Source organism: Liolophura sinensis, chromosome 10 (assembly GCF_032854445.1).
Source record: "Liolophura sinensis isolate JHLJ2023 chromosome 10, CUHK_Ljap_v2, whole genome shotgun sequence".
NCBI classification, from domain to species: domain Eukaryota; kingdom Metazoa; phylum Mollusca; class Polyplacophora; order Chitonida; family Chitonidae; genus Liolophura; species Liolophura sinensis.
This window is the reverse complement of record NC_088304.1, coordinates 32,528,582-32,548,863: the sequence shown is the minus strand read 5'-3', so window position 1 is coordinate 32,548,863 and position 20,282 is coordinate 32,528,582. Positions and strand designations below refer to the sequence as shown.

The 20,282-nt window shown below is 40.3% G+C and overlaps 1 protein-coding gene across 1 annotated transcript in view; it reads left to right on the top strand.

Moving 5' to 3' along the window:
* Positions 1-20,282, top strand: part of LOC135476327 (mediator of RNA polymerase II transcription subunit 15-like) — a 50,409-nt gene that overhangs the window by 14,475 nt on the left and 15,652 nt on the right. The window contains exons 4-7 of the mRNA XM_064756322.1: positions 12,798-13,007; positions 13,313-13,319; positions 14,412-14,571; positions 17,528-17,642. Coding sequence (XP_064612392.1) covers positions 12,798-13,007; positions 13,313-13,319; positions 14,412-14,571; positions 17,528-17,642 — 492 coding nt within the window. The remainder of the gene's footprint in view (positions 1-12,797; positions 13,008-13,312; positions 13,320-14,411; positions 14,572-17,527; positions 17,643-20,282) is intronic.

Genomic DNA, 20,282 nt, shown 5'->3' with positions numbered 1-20,282 from the left:
TTCAGCTTGGTATCTATACCTACAAGTACATGTACATGTATCTGTTTTTGAGGGCTACACTCCAGATGGAGTTCCTGAAGTGAAGAAAAATACCCCACCTCTTTGTTTTGGCCCCAGGTGCTTGATGATGAAACTTTGCTGGGATACATTTGAAAAGCATACAGCCTTTTACTGAAAGCTGGTTATTTGATAGCGCTGTGTTGATTTATACTGTTTGACTGGCTGTCCCAGACAAGGACTCTTTCTGCACCTACCTCTCCAGTGTCATAGTTCAGCAGCTCAGCTGTATGTATAGTCACCATCAAAAATCAATAGCACGACTTGTTTGTTGTACTGACTGGCGGCATTTCTAAGGAATCTTGTGCCTGGCAATATCTGCCTGCCTTCTGCTCTGATTGATTTCCATACTGTGTACTGCTGGCCCATAAAAAAACAGCCTCATTGATTTTCTGAGACATTTGATACACACAGACAAACTCATCCTTAACTTATCTTGAATCCAGTGGTTTGTTCTACAAGAGTTACGAGCACAGCGTGACGAAGTGTTCGAGAACCTGAAGACACACACATGTGCATGTAGGAGCTGCGCTGTTTTAATACTGTGGCTTACACAAGCAACGGAGAGCCGAGGACCAGGGTCCAGTTGTTAGAAAGGGTGTTAGCTAATACTGGTACTAAGTCATATGTTATATTTAAATTTTAACCACTCAGCAGCCAATGCAGATCTCCAAAGTCAGAGTACAGTAGCAGCACTTGTAGTTCATATTTAACATAATGTTACACAATTTTATTTAGGCTAATTACAAAATTGAAGACTTGGCTGGAACTTAAATTTGGTCTTCAGACTTGATCCAGTTTTGAACAGCTACCCCCAGGGCTCAACATTAAAGGGACATATCCCCGAAGGCGAAAAAAATTGTGCCGTTACTTAAGATGTCATCTACATAAAGTTGAGACTTCCAGATGTTTACTGACATATCTCTGACTTTTAATGAACAATCAAATGTTCAGTTTTTTTCGGGCTTTCTCTTCAACCATTAACTCACTCAAGTGATATTTAGAAATGCTGATTTTTTTTTTTGTGTCAGACGACAGAAGATGTTCAGCGAACTTGAAATGTCAGACGCAGTATTGTGTTGTAATTAGGCGGTCTACCATGTAACTACAATTCTGCCAAGAATAATGAATACTTTGTTAAACAGTATATACTGAAACACATTAAAAATGCACCAGAGGTAAAAACTGGAATTGATGCAGGACCAAGTTTTATTTGACACTGGCAGTGTATTACATTACATTTGTATTACATTTGACACTCAGATAAGTCAGTTAAGCATTAGTAATGACAGTTATGCATTAGTCCTGACAAGTGTCCTTGGAAAATACAAAATTTTAATGTAGAGGAAATGGAGCACACAAGTGGACCAAAGACAAACACAGTCCCGGGCAGGACCACCCTTGTATCTACCCTTGGTCCTATGGTACGTATGTCCCATCTGGAATCGCTAGTTCAGTCATGTGATGGTACTGTGGTGACCTATAAACCTGGCTGCCATGGCTATTGTAGTCAGGCCAATGTCAATCATGGCAGTGGCACGCTTCTGTTCCTCAGGTGTCAATTGCGGCCTTGCATCCTCAGTGCTATTTCGCTGCTACAGTAATAATGCAGATACCATTTGAATGCCTTCCCTTTATACCCCATTTCTGCACCCACAAGTAATAACACTGACTTTTTCATGCTGTTTCATGGGTAAAAAACATGTTGTCCACTACTGTGCCCTGTTAGTGATTTGATGACAAATCACATAAAGTACTGTGCCCTGTTGGTGATTTGATGACAACTCACATAAAGTACTGTGCCCTGTTGGTGATTTGGCAACGACTCACATAAAGTACTGTGCCCTGTTGGTGATTTGGCAACAACTCACATAAAGTACTGTGCCCTGTTGGTGATTTGATGACAACTCACATAAAGTACTGTGCCCTGTTGGTGATTTGATGACAACTCACATAAAGTACTGTGCCCTGTTGGTGATTTGATGACAACTCACATAAAGTACTGTGCCCTGTTGGTGATTTGGCAACGACTCACATAAAGTACTGTGCCCTGTTGGTGATTTGGCAACAACTCACATAAAGTACTGTGCCCTGTTGGTGATTTGGCAACGACTCACATAAAGTAATGTGCCCTGTTGGGTGATTTGATGACAACTCACATAAAGTACTGTGCCCGTGTTTGTGATTTGGTGACGACTCACATAAAGTACTGTGCCCTGTTGTGATTTGGCAACGACTCACATAAAGTACTGTGCCCTGTTGGTGATTTGGCAATGACTCACATAAAGTACTGTGCCCTGTTTGTGATTTGGCAACGACTCACATAAAGTACTGTGCCCTGTTGGTGATTTGGTGACAAATCACATAAAGTACTGTGCCCTGTTGGTGATTTGATGACAACTCACATAAAGTACTGTGCCCTGTTGGTGATTTGGTGACGACTCACATAAAATACTGTGCCCTGTTGGTGATTTGGCAACGACTCACATAAAGCACTGTGCCCTGTTTGTGATTTGGCAACGACTCACATAAAGTACTGTGCCCTGTTTGTGATTTGGCAACGACTCACATAAAGTACTGTGCCCTGTTGGTGATTTGGCAACGACTCACATAAAGTACTGTGCCCTGTTGGTGATTTGGCAACGACTCACATAAAGTACTGTGCCCTGTTGGTGATTTGGCAACGACTCACATAAAGTACTGTGCCCTGTTGTGATTTGGTGACGACTCACATAAAGTACTGTGCCCTGTTGGTGATTTGGTGACGACTCATATAAAGACTGTCAAACCTGTCACCATCTCTGAAGTTTCCATGATAGAAAGGAAAATCGTATTTGGTTTACTAGACTTTTAATTCGTTATCAATCTATCATATTGTTTATATGTATGATCCACTTTGCATTGTGGGAACCTTTGTGCTGCCTTATTTGTTTGGACCGACAGTTTAGATCAGTGATGGATTTCCCCTCATAATTCTCTTAATTGAATTTTTTCGGAAAATATGGGCTTAGGAAGTTTGGTTAGAAGTCAGATGCAACTAATTTTTGAATTTGGTGAACCAGCTCAAAAATTCTGAATTTCTTTGGGTGGTATGTCGCTTTCACACTAGCCTACTGGTCCTGATTGCATTATCTGAAGGACAACACCTGCTCAATGACATCTATCTTTCTGTCTGTAAAACTGTCTGTGAAAGTCCATTTCTATGAAAATAATTCATTTCCCCTGCTGATGGATTACAAAATAACTTTGTTAGCTCTGAGAAATGGCTCTGTTTGAGGCAGGTAGCAAGTGTACATGTAGATCCACAGACTCAAAGGTTCCTATCAGTTAATCATCAGTTGTAGTGATTGATAGATGCCGGAATAACCATGTTTCACGTGTATATCTGTGGTTTAATGCGTGAAAGGGATCAGTTGTCTGTTGATTGTTACAGGTAGGAAGTGTAGGGGAGACGTGGGAGGGGTTTTGAGATAATGGGGAAAACGTGTGCGTGGACGCATTAAAACCTTGATCAGAATGTTGATCATACTGCGAGTCACTCGAGACAGTTGTTAAGGCTGGCTGGCTGAAGCACACAGCAGCGATGTTATCTTTACAGCCAGATATAAAACCACCACCTCCATCACTGGTTCTGTCTCCTGAAAAGTTTACTGCGCCCATTTGTGAAAAACCCAGTTTATAGTTCCCATCAAATTAATTTACCACTTGTGCAACATGTGTAAGTACTATATTTCACTTACAAACCATTTTTTAAGTGGCCCATTTCTTAGCTTGATTCTGATGGATTCATCCACCTTATGAGGCCCTTCAACATTTTTTTCTTTTTAGGCTGATGGGTGTGTGGGGTGGTTGGTGGGAGGTTTGATTAATTTCTTATTAGGAAACTTAATTGTTTACCTCAGAAGTATCATTTTAAGGCCTTTATGTGCTTCTGAAGGTTCATGTTCAAATGCCAAACTTCAAGCGAAATACAGTACATTTTAAAAAAAAAAAATCTTTTTTTTAATTCATTGGCCTTTTGAAAATCCATTGTATGCTGGGCTTCATAAAAATGATATCATAACTCCTGGTTCACATTTACTTTTCAAGAGGTTCTGTGAAAACTGGATGTTGTTATGGTGATCTGGGAAAGATGTACATGGACACAGAGGTGGATTGTGTCAGCAGTGTACATGTATGACTTCAGGGCTGTTTCAAATGGTTTCGTTCATCAGGCTGTGAATTTGTGTGTTCAACATCTTTGATCATGTTGTTTAGCAGACACCATTGGTTCTGACAGGTCTTGAGAACAACCTGTGCTAATATTGTGATGCATGTTTTCTGTGTAATACTGTTGCTTGCGTGATGACAAACTTGCTCGATTGTCAATTTGTGTTATTGTAATTACTCTTTATGACCATAAATTTTTTCTTTATTCTGAGAATTCTGTTGAGTTCAGAAAGGTGTGTCGAGGTTTGTTTGGAACATGGGATGATATTCTACTGAAAAATTGTAAGTTTTGGCCTCCAAATATAATATTTTGTGATATTTTATATTTGCCTCTAAAAATGCATTTTTGGGAGGTCATTTTAGGGTAGTCCCCCTTGGCTGAGGGCATCCCCATGTTTTGCGTGGCCATCTTTGGTGTGAAAACTTACATGTATAAAAGTATGATAGCAAAATGTGCAGTGCATGATTGGAATAGATGGGACAGTATCTTATTAGCATATAACATGCTTGTAAGCCATGCCTAACATCGTACACTAGGCATGGGACACCATTTTTGGGACACCTGGTTAGCTCTTTTGCCACTATACATGTGATTGTAGCAGGAATATTTAGTTTCTCGTTCTTCACATGGTTAGTCAGTCTAATAAACAACATATTCATATCTTTGTTTTTCGAATAAATCTGGGAGAGAAGTGTAATTCTTTGCTTTCAACACAACTGATAACTGTCCTAATAATAGAAAAATAAGGGTAGTGGCTTATACGCATGTGTATTTAATGCTACACATACCTCAGGCTGTGTTCTAATTCCAGCCAGGGTTAAACATTGCTTCTTAATACAGTCTTTATAACATTTATTATAATAGTTCTTGACAATCATTGTAATCTTTATAGCCTTGTTCTGAATATTAGACAAATGGCATTTCTCATAACCTTAGCGTGTTAAGCATAATTACATGTATAAAATCATTCCCAGGGTAAGGTTTAATATTTGCGAGTGAAACGTTTAAGAGTACGGTAAGTTTAGTAGGGCTGTGCATGTTTAGTTACAAAGTCCTTCAATGTGGTCCCTCAATACGAGGCACAGAAGATGTGAGTTCAAACCTAACCTTGGACAGGGAGTATTGATCTCTAATTATTTGTGGAACAGTAGAATGTCGACTGGCAATGCGAGTCTGTGTTTCATCCATTGAAGAGCTTTTGTGATCATTGTTGTGCACAAAGTAAACATTGGGCATAGTAGTTTCTATGATCATTGCAGAGAAGGGACAGTAACATTTTAAACATTTTGAATTCTGTGCTCTCAAATACATGTAGCTGTAATTTAAATTTTACATGTATGGGTCTGTGTCTGGAATTAAAGTATTATTATATTATTATGTAAACAAAGCAAAATGGACAGTTTTGAGTGGCCTCATTTGAGTATAAATGGCAATTCTTTGTAACATCGTTGAGGTGTGGGAAAGGAAAACAGAAATTATATACATGTAAGGTGTCTTCGGTCTGTGTATACTTGTACGTGCACATGTATATGTTAATACAAGTTTTTGTCTTTGTCAGGGTAAACAGAGGAACTGTACATATTATTTGTATTCATGTACACAAATATTGTCACCACTTAATGAAAAGACAAGCTTTTGTTATGATGATTGTATTAAAACAAAGGAAAATGGGCAGCTTAAGTTTGTCACCATTCTTTGAAAATAGTAAATTAATTTTAGTGGAGGTGAGCAAAAGGAAATTCAGTGCAGTGTTTATAATTGTTATTGTTTTACTGGGCATACATGTAGCTCTTCTTGTGCTCATATACAAAACCAGAGTGATTATATCAAATGTTATGGTTCGCTGACAATAACAGTTGATCTGGGTGCCCAACCCCTGCGGCAGGACTTGAGGATGAGTGTTCTGGTTAGCAGAGGACTGAAACGCTGCGCAATAAAATGTCAACAATAGTTGTAGGCTGTGAGTGTGATCCCAGCTTATGTGTCTCCCTCAGCCAATCTGAGCCCTCCCTGTGGTATACATGTAGGTGTCCTTGCGGCAATGTGTTATAGTACTGTATAACTGTGCTGTTCTTGTAGACTGACTGTCAGCATGTACAATTGACCCCAACGACCTTTACTGTCACGTCAGTTCTGTCAAGAGGGAGCTGAGGGTGTATAGATCCTCGGAAGCCCGCGTCGCTCTCACCGCTGCAGTTGAGTTGCAGCAACATCTGCGGTGTGATTGTCACTAGCAGCAGTTACTGTGTGTTACCATAGGTTTGGTGGTGCGCGGCAGGGCTTACTTTATACACCCGGATTTCAGAGCTGTGGGCAAACTTGACTGATATTGACCTGGGATCTAATGTGCCGTCACTTTGATCTGGACTTGTAACCTTTTTCTCCGATGGATGGATGAATGAATTTTTATTTTTTTTAATTTTTTTATGGTCTTCTTAAACTTACAAGCTCTCGCTGCATTCCTACGTATGGCCAGATTTTGTCCTGGGCTAGAGTGTCTCATTTGTGCAGCTCTTATCAAATTTTCAGAGGACTGAAATGTCAAATTTGCCTGAAAACCTGTGATTTCAACCTGTGCTTTCAACCTGTGCTTATGAAGTTGCTTCATTTTGTTTTTATTTTTGGGAAGAGGTATATGTGAATTTCTGTGTATTCTTTCATTCTTTGTTCTGATTGCTTTTTTCTGACTTTTGTCTTGCACACAAGTTGCCTTGACACAAAACAATATAAAACAGCCAAGTGTGATATTACATACTGGAGTGGTGAAGCTCTCTGACACCAACAGGTTTTGCTTTTACCATATGGACACAACTCACCTCATGAATCTGCTTGACCACAAGCTAATAAGATGCCTGTATTGATCTCCCCCTCGCCCCTCCCCACCTTCTTGCCTCCCTTTGGTCTCCCACTTGCCCTAATGAACCAGGAACATTCAGCTTAGTGCGATTTTACTGACCACATGCTGTGACGTGAGCAGGACTGATTTGTGAGGACACCAGAGAGAGTGCAATAACCACTAGTGATAGACCGTTAACTTGCAGATGTACATGTATGAGCCGTACTCTATGTTGATGCTGTATGTACTGTACAGGACATATGTGTACATGTATTTGATACTCCATACAGGCATTGTTTACCAATGCTGATTATTCATATCCTTGTTCCAATTATAACCAGCCGGCTGTCTTTATCAGCTGTCTTCCCATCTCCGGTTTTAAATCAGCTGACAACCACACACACTTGAAGCTGTATGTGACGTATGGCCTTAGTGACTCCTTAACAACCATCTTCATGTCATGAGGAGGAGATCAAATCCAGTATCAGTACTTTTTTTTATATTTTTGTGCAATTTTACGAGCCAAAACTGTGACTTTGTTCATTCGAGCATTACATATATGACTCAGAGTTTTTAAATTTATGATTTAAGAATCTCACTGCTCTTGGAAATACATGCTGTAAGCACACTTTTAGGTTTTCTTGGCCCTCTTGTAAGCACATTTTATGTTGCCTTTGTCCCTCTTCTAAGCACAATTTCATGTTGTCTTTGTCTCTGCTCTAAGCACATTTTTTAGGATTTCTTTGTCCCTCTTCTAAGCACACTTTCATGTTGTCTTTGTCCCTGTTCTAAGCACACTTGTTGTCTTTGTTCCTGTTCTAAGCACACTTTTAGGTTGGTTTTTTTCCCTGTGCTAAATACACTTTTTATGTTGTCCTTGTTTCTGTTCTAAGCACACGTTTATGTTGTCTTTGTCCCTGTTCTAACCATGGGTTTATGTTGTCTTTATCTTTGTTCTAAGCACACTTTTATGTTGTCTTTGTGTGTTCTAAGCACACTTTTATGTTTACTTCGTTCCTGTTCTAACCATGCCTTTATGTTATCTTTGTCTCTGTTCTAAGCACACTTTATGTTGTCGTTGTACATTCTAAGCACACTTTTATGTTGTCTTTGTCCCTGTTCTAACCATGCCTTTATGTTGTCCTTGTTTCTGTTCTAAGCACACGTTTATGTTGTCTTTGTCCCTGTTCTAACCATGGGTTTATGTTGTCTTTGTCTCTGTTCTAAGCACACTTTATGTTGTCGTTGTGCATTCTAAGCACACTTTTATGTTGTCTTTGTCCCTGTTCTAACCATGCCTTTATGTTGTCCTTGTTTCTGTACTAAGCACACGTTTATGTTGTCTTTGTCCCTGTTCTAACCATGGGTTTATGTTGTCTTTGTCTCTGTTCTAAGCACACTTTTATGGTGTCTTTGTTCATTCTAAGCACATTTTTATGTTGTCTTTGTCCCTGTTTTAAGCACACTTTTATGTTGTCTTTGTTCCTGCGCTAACCATGCGTTTATGTTGTCTTTGTCCATGTTCTAAGCACATGTTTATGTTGTCTTTGCTCCTTGTTCTAAGCACACTTTTAGGTCCCTGAAATTCTAGCAGTAGTATGAGACGCCCTTGAAATCCCACATGCATGCTGATGCCTATTTATCTTCTGGAGTGTTTTCTGTTGTTTTTACTTTTACCTTTTCGACCTTTATGATTAGTTTTTCTAATATCTTCATTAAGGATTTTGATGTGCAGGACATTCCTGAGTAATTAACGAAATAATTTCTGCAGGCATCTTTGTTTATTCCTTGTGTTGTGTTAAAATTTATAATAAGAAGTAACATCCAGGTGGTGAATTCGACACCATGGGTTTTAATGTACATCAACTTTAATCCAATATTTCTGCTGTTTTTTTATTACCTCACACCCTTCAATAAATCAACATTCTCTCATTACTACTGCTCCGAAGTTAGGATGTCTGATGTCTTAATGATATTAATGTGTTGAAAGACTTACAGAAAGGTTTCTTTACAGAAAAGATTTTGACCAGTGATCAAATTGGGACTATATGAATCAATTGGGACTATATGAATCAATTGGGACTATATGAATCAATTGGGACTATATGAATCAATTGGGACTATATGAATCATTAAAAGCAAAGTATGTGTATTCTTCAGCTCGAGAGTTTTTCATTCAAGATCTCGGATGTATTTTCATAACTTTGTTCGGATGTTTGCTATTTCCTCAGGAGGTTATGTATATCCTCACGTCCGTGTGTGGCAGCAGCGAAGAAGGTAGCAGGCTCAAGAGGAAAATGTGTTAACTGTTGTACCGTGTAATTTATACCAGAACCAGTACTCTGCCCGATGTTGTGGGTGACTGGATGGTAGAAGCTTGGTTTGACTTGATTTTTTTGGGATCTTGATGTCATGTATCACCAGTACCTGTGTAATGGAGAATTTGTGATTGTTCCACCTGAATAGTGTGGAACACTCAGTGATTGTTCCATCTTTGTCAGTGCAAGGCAGAACTCTGATTTACACTTTCTCTGCCTGAACTGTGTGAATGTTCCATGTTTGAAGGTGTCGCAGATTATAGTGGAGATTAAACTGTGCAGATGTTCTGCCTTTAAAGTACAAGAGAGAACCATATGCTTGTCTCTCTGTTCTCAAACCGTATGTGTGAATGTTCCACCTGGAAGAGAGAACTGTGTGTTAATCTTGGTACCTGAACACCATGACTGTTCTACAGTGGGTACCTGAACACCATGACTGTTCTACAGTGGCTAGGTCAAGCGTGAACTGTAAGGGATCAGTGTAACAACGACCATGTTAGTCAATTAGGCTGTTCTGTTTGTGTTAATGCGAGACCAGAATAAACAGACAACCGTTTGTCTTTGCACCTCAACAGTGGGAATGTTTTGCAGTGACTAGAACAAAAGGATAATCTGTGATAATGGCTGAATTTGGCTGAATGTGGCTGAACTTTGAGGATACTTTGCCGGAACCAGCATAAGAAAGAATCATGCCTGTCATGACTAAAATTATGTGAACGTTTATATGAAGGTTGCGAATGTTTTAGCCAATCGTAGCCAGTCGCAGCCAGTGGAACGTGTATATAAGGAGGGCTGTAGAACCACACCCATGTACCAGCACAATCCCCACAGCCTTTATATTTACTCTGGTAGGCCTTACAGCTGTATTATTTGTTCCTCAGCCTTCTGTCATGTACATGTACCTTTGTTAGATCCCATGCTCTTTTTTGATGATGTTGGTACATGCATGGTTGTACGTCTTCATCAGTTAGTCGGTATTTGGCAGTTTTCATTTTCATTTTCAACCATCTATTTGTTCTAATTTTTGGGACACCTGGTCTGCTTGTTTTAGCCAATATAAATGTAATTGTACTAGGAATGTTTAGTTTCTTTTTTCTCAGATGGTTATACCATCTAATGAACAACATACTCATAGCTTTACTTTTCCAAAAGGCAAGTAAGGAAATGTAATATTCTACTTTCAACACTGCTAATATTTTTCCCAAATTTTAGAAGAATTGGGGCATTTTTTATATCTTTTTTGAAACAAAATTTTAAAGATTTGACTACTGGATGTGAATTAGTGTCCATAAAAGTTTCACTCCAGTCACCTGTGAAGCCCTACTGAAGTAAACAAACGAAAGGAAAGTCCACAGGCACAACTTGCCAAGCAAATGGGTCTACATGTGATATACAAATGTGTATACAAATTCTTATACAAACTCTTATACATGTTGTATCAGAAGAAATGCTGTAAATCTTCCAACCTTTCTGACCTCTTAAGCACTTTTGTCAGTGGAATTATTATGAAAATGATGCTAAAATTGATTTGTTTGTGTCACTTAAGATGCAAGCTTCATAAACCTGTGCAAATTATATCTCTACACCCCATAGTTGTCACAGAAGGTTTTAAAATATTGGTAACAGTGGTCGTTAAAAAGGTTGAACAATTAGGGTAAATGATAGGTTTAATATGTTGCTTGTATAAAAAGCTCATTTGTATAAAATTAACGAAACATGTACTCCATTGGCTGGATCATTAGCAATAAAAGTGTAGTTCCAGGGATTTCATTTAGAATTAGAGGAGATCAGAGCTGAAAAGTAGGGGGTGAATTGAAAGTTATGTCAGAATTACTATTCGTTTTAAATGGTCAGAGTATCCAAAGTAGGCAGCTACATTAACAGTAGTAGACAACTACAGGGACAGCGGTAGGCACCTACAGGGGCAGCAGTGGACAACTACAGGGACAGCAATAGGCAGCTACAGGGGCAGCAGTAGGCAGCTACAGGGGCAGCAGTAGGCAGCTACAGGGACAGCAGTAGGCAGCTACAGGGACAGCAGTAGGCAGCTACAGGGGCAGCAGTAGGCAGCTACAGGGACAGCAGTAGACAAGTACAGGGGCAGCAGTAGGCAGCTACAGGGACAGCAGTAGACAAGCACAGGGACAGCAGTTGGCAGTTACAGGGGTAGCAGTAGGCAGCTACAGGGGCAGCAGTAGGCAGCTACAGGGACAGCAATAGGCAGCTACAGGGGTAGCAGTAGGCAGCTACAGGGGCAGCAGTAGGCAGCTACAGGGGCAGCAGTAGGCAGCTACAGGGGCAGCAGTAGGCAGCTACAGGGACAGCAATAGGCAGCTACAGGGGCAGCAATAGGCAGCTACAGGGACAGCAATAGGCAGTTACAGGGACAGCAGTAGACAAGTACAGGGTCGGCAGTTGGCAGTTACAGGGACAGCAGTAGACAAGGACAAGAGTAGGTAGCTACAGGGACAGCAGTAGACAACTGCAGGGACATCAGTAGACAAGTACAGGGACAGCAGTAGGCAGCTACAGGGACAGCAGTAGGCAGCCACAGGGACAACAGTAGGCAGCTACAGGGACAGCAGTAGGCAGCTGTTTGCAGCCTGCTACATGTACATGTATTTGCCTTTTTTTGAACACACTCTGATTGTTGCTGCAGTGTGTCAACCCCTGGTCAATGACGTCACAGCCTAGAATCAAGCTTTCATTGGTGTCACTGTGTCCTTATTAAAGTGAGGTCGTATGTCAGGCAAATTGTATGTGGGGGTGGGGTTTTTGGTTTAGTCTGGCAACTTGGATCTTTTCCAACCATTAACCAGACAGGTTTTGAAAATTGCAAATTACAGCAATTTTATGGCTTGCGCAAATCAAGATACATGGACATGTAATATGAAACAGCTGTAAACAGGCGTTATCATTCAAGGGGAGGATTCTTTCAGCAAATTCTTATGGCTGTTACTATTATTATATTGAGGTCAAACTGTCATCCTGTCCACAAACTGTAATGTTATTTCTGAATTGTTATTTACATGTAGGCTCTTTTTTTTTCTTTCTTTTCTTTAGTTAAGTATTTACCAGACACTCGTTTGCTATTCTGATTTTGTTTGTTTGTCCACACTTGCTGTATTTCACCTATAGGGTAACTTTCTTTTGACGTGACACATTTTGCTTGATTCTGATTGATTATATGGACACTTAAGAGTTCTTGATGATGTTTGTTAAATTTGTTTTCAGAAAAGTGTTGACATCAGTAGTACATGTATCATTTTAAGGCCTTTAAGTGCTTCAAAAATGTGAATTTTACAGGCCAGACCTTAGATGACATGCAGTAGTTTTCTGAAATTCCTCTAATCCTAGCTTCTTCTTGTACGTACAGACTCCCAGAAGGAGAGGAAGGCGGCCGCCATGGTTGCAGCATCAGCATCGGGTTTAGCCCCGCCCCACGGGATTCCACAAGGTACGGCCCCTTTACAACAGCAGCAGCAGCAGCAAGGCCCTGGCATGCAGGACCCTATTAATGCTCTTCAGACTCTGGCCCGGCAGGGTGGCGGACATAACCTCACCTTGGGGCACCAGCCCCAGCAAGGTATACTAACAAACCCCTCCCTAATGCTGCACCTCGCTCTCTCGCGCATCCTTAATATTACCAAGATTCGTAGGGGTCAGTTTTGCTCTCAAAGCGCAGTTCATTGCACTGTTTCCACTTTCTTGCCAGTACTTGCTGTTTAGACATCATAGACAAGATTTTTTCTCAATCTTCATATTCTTTGAGAATGAGTTCATAATGGAGATTCACCAGATCTCAACAAAGGGAAGCAAATCTTGTATCAGCTATAGTTTATGGAGGACGCCACTGCTGATCTGTGAGTTAGATTTGCCTCCCTTTTGTAGAAGGCTGGTATTGTAAAGGGTGTATGTGTAAAAGGTATTTGGAACTATGGAATTACCAGTGACTTGCACAGAATGCTGATTTGACCGCTGGTCACAGTACAGGTAAAGCCGATCCCAGTTACAGCTTCTAGTACATGACTTTAATTCTGAAGTAACAGTTCATTATCTCTGTTTTCTAATTTACACTTAATATTCGTTTTGCATGTTTCACAGCTACATGGCTTTTCTTACTCATCGCCCATTTTTTTTTCTTTCTTTCTTCTTTCTCTTTTTTTTTTGTTTGTTTTTTGTTTTCTGTTTTTTTGTATTGAATAACATTGTATCTTTATTTTGTCTAGGTAATAGTACAACTTTATTTCTGAAGTATTAGGACAGAATGCAAGTCATCACAGCCACCTTTCCCTCCAAAAGTCTGTACAGGGTAGTTGTTGGCAGACATAAATGTCCAGAGCACTATCACTAGAAACTGTAAAATATTACTGATGCTTCTAAACTAACAATGCTTTTAATAATCCCATGGTGGATTTTAATAATACAGTAGATCAGACTTGTTTAAGTACACTTCCACCTTTTTAAGTCTACTAGTGTAATCTCTACTTATGCACAAAAAAACGAGCTATCCTGACATTAAATGTGAATTTTGCGATTGGAAAAGAACAAAAAGTTTACGACATGACTAACATAAATAAAGGTAAACTTGCATTTAGGTTTTGAGTAGACTTTCCACGGTCAGTTTATTTTTTTAACAGGGGCCATCTTTCCCTTAAGATTAACACTGACAATCTTGGCACTTTCCATAAATGGTCATTTGACAAAGAAATTGCTTGTCCGATGTTCAGCAAGGTGTCAGCATGATGCTTGGCATAGCATTTTAGTGAAGCAGCACTATGAATGTAAATGACATGAGACTGTCCGGCTACAAAGAAATCCCGTTAACAACACTGAAAGCAGCGTTTTTAATAGTCCCTAGTAGAAAAGTGGTCGCAGCAAACTACATGTAGTTGTAAGTAACATGCTAACATCTGAGTTACACTTGCATGCACTAACTGGTTTACCAGAACTCCACTATTTATAAGATGGTATGAGGGCATGTTAGCAGCTGTTGGCACTATGCTGATACAAGCAAACAAAAAGCCAGCTTATACCCACCAGTCTCCAGGAACAATCCCCCCCTCCCACCCCCCACATATACCTCACAACAAACACCTCACCCAGTCTGCCAGAATTACATTGTGTCCCGATTCCATCCCTTGCAGTGTGTAACATGAAAAGTATATGTGTAGAAACATGGCATTCCCAGTGTCACCTAGGGAAGTGTGGGATGCTACTCAACATCCCCTCTACAGGAGATAATCATGTGTAAAAGTGTGACACACCATACCATCTGCCTTCATCTATGGAAGTGTGACACACCATACCATCTGCCTTCATCTATGGAAATGTGACATGTCATACGAGATGCCTGCATCTATGGAAGTGTGACACACCATACCATCTGCCTTCATCTATGGAAATGTGACATGTCATACGAGATGCCTGCATCTATGGAAGTGTAACACACCATACCATCTGCCTTCATCTGTGGAAGTGTGACATGTCAAACCGTCTGCCTTTATCTGTGGAAGTGTGACATGTCATACGAGATGCCTGCATCTATGGAAGTGTGACACACCATACCATCTGCCTTCATCTGTGGAAGTGTGACATGTCATACGAGATGCCTGCATGCATGGAAGTGTGACATGTCATACGAGATGCCTTCATCTATGGAAGTGTGACATGTCATACGAGATGCCTGCATCTATGGAAATGTGACACACCATACCATCTGCCTTCATCTATGGAAGTGTGACATATCATACGAGATGCCTTCATCTGTGGAAGTGTGACATGTCATGCGAGATGCCTGCATCGGTGCAAGATTGGCATGCATGCTATATGCAGTCCATGGAAGTGTGGCATGACATGGCATCTGAAGTGTGGTATGTCATGCCAAATGTCATGGGAAGTGTGGCATGTCATACCAGCTGTCATCCGTGAAAGTGTGACCTACCAGGTGTCGCTGAAGTGTGGTATGTCTGGTCTGATGTTATGTGAAGTGTGGCATTTCATAACAGCTGTTGCTGAAGTGTGGCATGTCTTGTGAAGTAATAGTTTTCCTGAAATTTAGTGCATCAGTTTACAAACTATAGTCATTCTGTAAGAATGTGATGTGCCCTCAGTATATAACAGTTTGATGATAATAAGAAACAAGTGGAATGCTAAAGAGTGTGAAAGAATTACCTGTATGGAGTTAATATTTCAGCCTTCACTTGACTGGAGTTACAAACATTATAGATAGAGTTGATGTTTCAGCCTTCATTTGACTGGAGCTACAAACATTATAGATAGAGTTGATGTTTCAGCCTTCATTTGACTGGAGTTACAAACATTATAGATAGAGTTGATGTTTCAGCCTTCATTTGACTGGAGTTACAAACATTATAGATAGAGTTGATGTTTCAGCCTTCATTTGACTGGAGCTACAAACATTATAGATAGAGTTGATGTTTCAGCCTTCATTTGACTGGAGCTACAAACATTATAGATAGAGTTGATGTTTCAGCCTTCATTTGACTGGAGTTACAAACATTATAGATAGAGTTGATGTTTCAGCCTTCATTTGACTGGAGTTACAAACATTATAGATAGAGTTGATGTTTCAGCCTTCATTTGACTGGAGCTACAAACATTATAGATAGAGTTGATGTTTCAGCCTTCATTTGACTGGAGCTACAAACATTATAGATAGAGTTGATGTTTCAGCCTTCACTTGACTGGAGTTACAAACATTATAGATAGAGTTGATGTTTCAGCCTTCATTTGACTGGAGTTACAACATTATAGATAGAGTTGATGTTTCAGCCTTCATTTGACTGGAGTTACAAACATTATAGATAGAGTTGATGTTTCAGCCTTCATTTGACTGGAGCTACAAACATTATAGATAGAGTTGATGTTTCAGCCTTCATTTGACTGGAGTTACAAACATTATAGATAGAGTTGATGTTTCAGCCAAATTAAAATTAATTGAGTGTTACAGTGTTAGGTAGAGGTGATGTGTCGTCAGTGCTGGTCTGTGTTGAGTGTTACAGTGTTAGATAGAGTTGATGTTTCAGCCAAATTAAAATTAATTGAGTGTTACAGCGTTAGATAGAGGTGATGTTTCAGCCATGCTGGGATTTGTTGAGTGTTACAGCGTTAAATAGAGTTGATTGGCCGTCAGTGCTGGGTCTGTGTTGAGTGTTTCAAACTTTATGGATAAAGTTGATGTTTCAGCTGCACTGGGACTGTGTTGAGTGTTACAAACTTGGATAGAGTTGATGTTAAAGCTGCACTGGGACTGTGTTGAGTGTTACAAACTTGGATAGAGTTGATGTTAAAGCTGCACTGGGACTGTGTTGAGTGTTACAAACTTGGATAGAGTTGATGTTAAAGCTGCACTGGGACTGTGTTGAGTGTTACAAACTTGGATAGAGTTGATTATTTCAGCTGCACTGGGACTGTGTTGAGTGTTACAAACTTGGATGGAGTTGATGTTTCAGCTGCACTGGGACTGTGTTGAGTGTTACAAACTTTATGGATAAAGTTGATATTTCACCTTTGTTGGGACTGTGTTGAGTGTTACAAACTTGGATAGAGTTGATTATTTCAGCTGCACTGGGACTGTGTTGAGTGTTACAAATTTGGATAGAGTTGATGTTTCAGCTGCACTGGGACTTTGTCCAGTGTTACAAACTTGGATAGAGTTGATTATTTCAGCTGCACTGGGACTGTGTTGTGTGTTACAAACTTGGATAGAGTTGATTATTTCAGCTGCTCTGGGACTGTGCTGATTGTTACAGATTTGGATAGAGTTGATGTTTCAGCTGCACTGGGACTGTGCTGATTGTTAAAAACTTGGATAGAATTGATGTTTCAGCCTCGCTTGATATTTGGCTGAGTGTTACAAACTGATATCATCTCTGTTTCAGCCATGCTGGAAATTATCAAGTGTTACAAACCTAGATAGAGTGAAAGTTTATTATAGCCTAACTTTGACTGTGTTGAGTGTTACAAACTTTAATAGATAGAATCTCCGTTTCAGCCTTACTGGTAATTGGTTGAGGTGTTACAAACTTAGATAGTGTAGATGTTTCAGCCTCAGTGTGACTTTGTTGAGTGTTACAAACTTAGATAAAAGTTGATGTTTCAGCCACACTGGGCATGGGACCAGGTCCCAGCCAGACTATCCTGTCACAGCAACTTCAGCCATTCCTCTCGGACGCCAGGCCCGGAGCCTTCCCGCAGCGTGAGATTTCACATCAGCATCCCCACTACATGCTTCTTTTATAACCCAGGGGATATAGTCACGGAACTTCGTACAGTTTCATTTTGTCTCATATCCAACTCTGTTCACATACGGGATATTCCACTTGGCAATGATATTTCCTGAGAACGTGATTGACACTTGTGGATGAGTAAAGAATACAGTAATTGTAACACATTTTATGCGTGTAGAATATCCCTTCCCTTAAGTTGATACATACGAATTTCCGTGACCTCGGGCTCTGTCTTGGAATACGGGGAGGCGCCTGAGCTCGGCTGTCTGCTCATCTCTCTCTCTCTTTCTCTCTGCTTGTCTGTCTGTCTGTCCTTCTGTTCACAAGCATGTGGTTCTATTTAATTTCTTGTTTCAGGAAATGATTGGTTCTTTTTGCATCTATTATACAACGGTAAAGCATGGCTGAGTAACGGCTGGCTTCAGACATTTGTTTATACCCTTGTTTTACCCTGACCCCTGTAACCCTGACATACTCCCTTTTGTACCCCACAAAGCATGCCCAACCTACCTCGCACTTGCCACAGTGGTAAATGGGTGATTACCTATACAAAACCTGGGTTATGGTGCAGACACATGTATCACTTTTTTTCTTTAAATTTTTTAGGTTTGATATGTTTTTATTTAAAATCATTTTATGTACACTTCCTTGAAGTCGTATAGTGGGTGGCAGTGAGGTATTGGTGTGCATGTACAAGTACAGTGTGATATTTGGTTTACTATTCATGCTTATTTTTACAGTGGATTTTCATACAAACTGCATCTAAGCTCTTAAGTATGGCATTACTTATAGTAACAGTAAAATGAATATTAAAAGAAAAAACAAATGCTTGCTAGCTGTGAACTGGTTGACAGGCATGTCACAAGCTACCAGACATCTCCACCATGTTCTACATGCCAGTGTTCAACCATGATACTGGCTGTCAAGCACACCTGTACATGTAATACTGATTGCTTGTCAACCATGATACTGGCTGTCTAGCACACCTGTACATGTAGTATTGATTGCATGTCAACCATGATACTGGCTGTCAAGCACACCTGTACAGGTAGTATTGATTGCTTGTCAACCATGATACTGGCTGGCAAGCACATTTGTACATGTAGTACTGATTGCTTGTCAACCATGATACTGGCTGTCAAGCACACCTGTACATGTAATACTGATTGCTTGTTAACCATGATACTGGCTGTCTAACACACCTGTACATGTAGTATTGATTGCATGTCAACCATGATACTGGCTGTCAAGCACATTTGTACATGTAGTACTGATTGCTTGTCAACCATGATACTGGCTGTCAAGCACACCTGTACATGTGGTATTGATTGCTTGTCAACCGTGATACTGGCTGTCAAGCACACCTGTACATGTAGTATTGAATGCTTGTCAACCGTGATACTGGCTGTCAAACATTCTTGCACATGTAATCCCGATTGCCTGCCCACTACATGTATGATACTGGTTGTCAAGCCTTGGCATTCACACTCAACTGTGGTACCATGATATTGGTCATCAAATATTGTACAAGCATGTAATTGGCTAGAAAACTTAGTTCTGGCTGACTGTCATGGCGCAAGCTAGAAAGCATGGTGCTGAGTGGCAAACATGGTGCTACATGTACATGTAGCTCACAGACAGGTGCTTGTAAGCATGGTTGTAGCTAACAGTCATGGTATAGTACATGTACTTTCTGGCAAACCTCACTGACTGCAGAGGTGCATACACCCATGTTCCCAACCACAGAGCTTAGGAGATGTGAGCTCAATGCAGGCCTTGTACTGAACATTTCTAGATTCCATGGGTCCCACTGTTGAGAGTCTTGGTGACAGGCCTTGTACTGGACATTTCTAGATTCCATGGCTCTCACTGTTCAGAGTCTTGGTGACAGGCCTTGTACTGGACATTTCTAGATTCCATTGTTCCCACTGTTCAGAGTCCTTGTGACAGGCCTTGTACTGGACATTTCTAGATTTCATTGCTCCCACTGTTGAGAGTCTTGGTGACAGGCCTTGTACTGGACATTTCTAGATTCCATTGCTCCCACTGTTGAGAGTCTTGGTGACAGGACTTGTACTGGACATTTCTAGATTCCATTGCTCCCACTGTTGAGAGTCTTGGTGACAGGCCTTGTACTGGACATTTCTAGATTCCATTGCTCCCACTGTTGAGAGTCTTGGTGACAGGCCTTGTACTGGACATTTCTAGATTCCATTGCTCCCACTGTTGAGAGTCTTGGTGACAGGCCTTGTACTGGACATTTCTAGATTACATTGCTCCCACTGTTGAGAGTCTTGGTGACAGGCCTTGTACTGTACATTTCTAGATTTCATTGCTCCCACTGTTGAGAGTCTTGGTGACAGGCCTTGTACTGGACATTTCTAGATTTCATTGCTCCTATGAGAAATTTTTAAAGGAAGAAGATTCCATTTATGGTGCTTGGTAAGACAAGTGATTAGTAAATTAACATCAACAAAAGTTACCTGACAATTTTCACAAGTTGCATGATACAGTAGAACTTTTTTTTACCTTTTTTTAATGCTAAAAAAGTTCGTACTGAAAACTCTCCTGTTCTCAGTCAGATGGAGTAGCCACTGACTCTGTGCTGA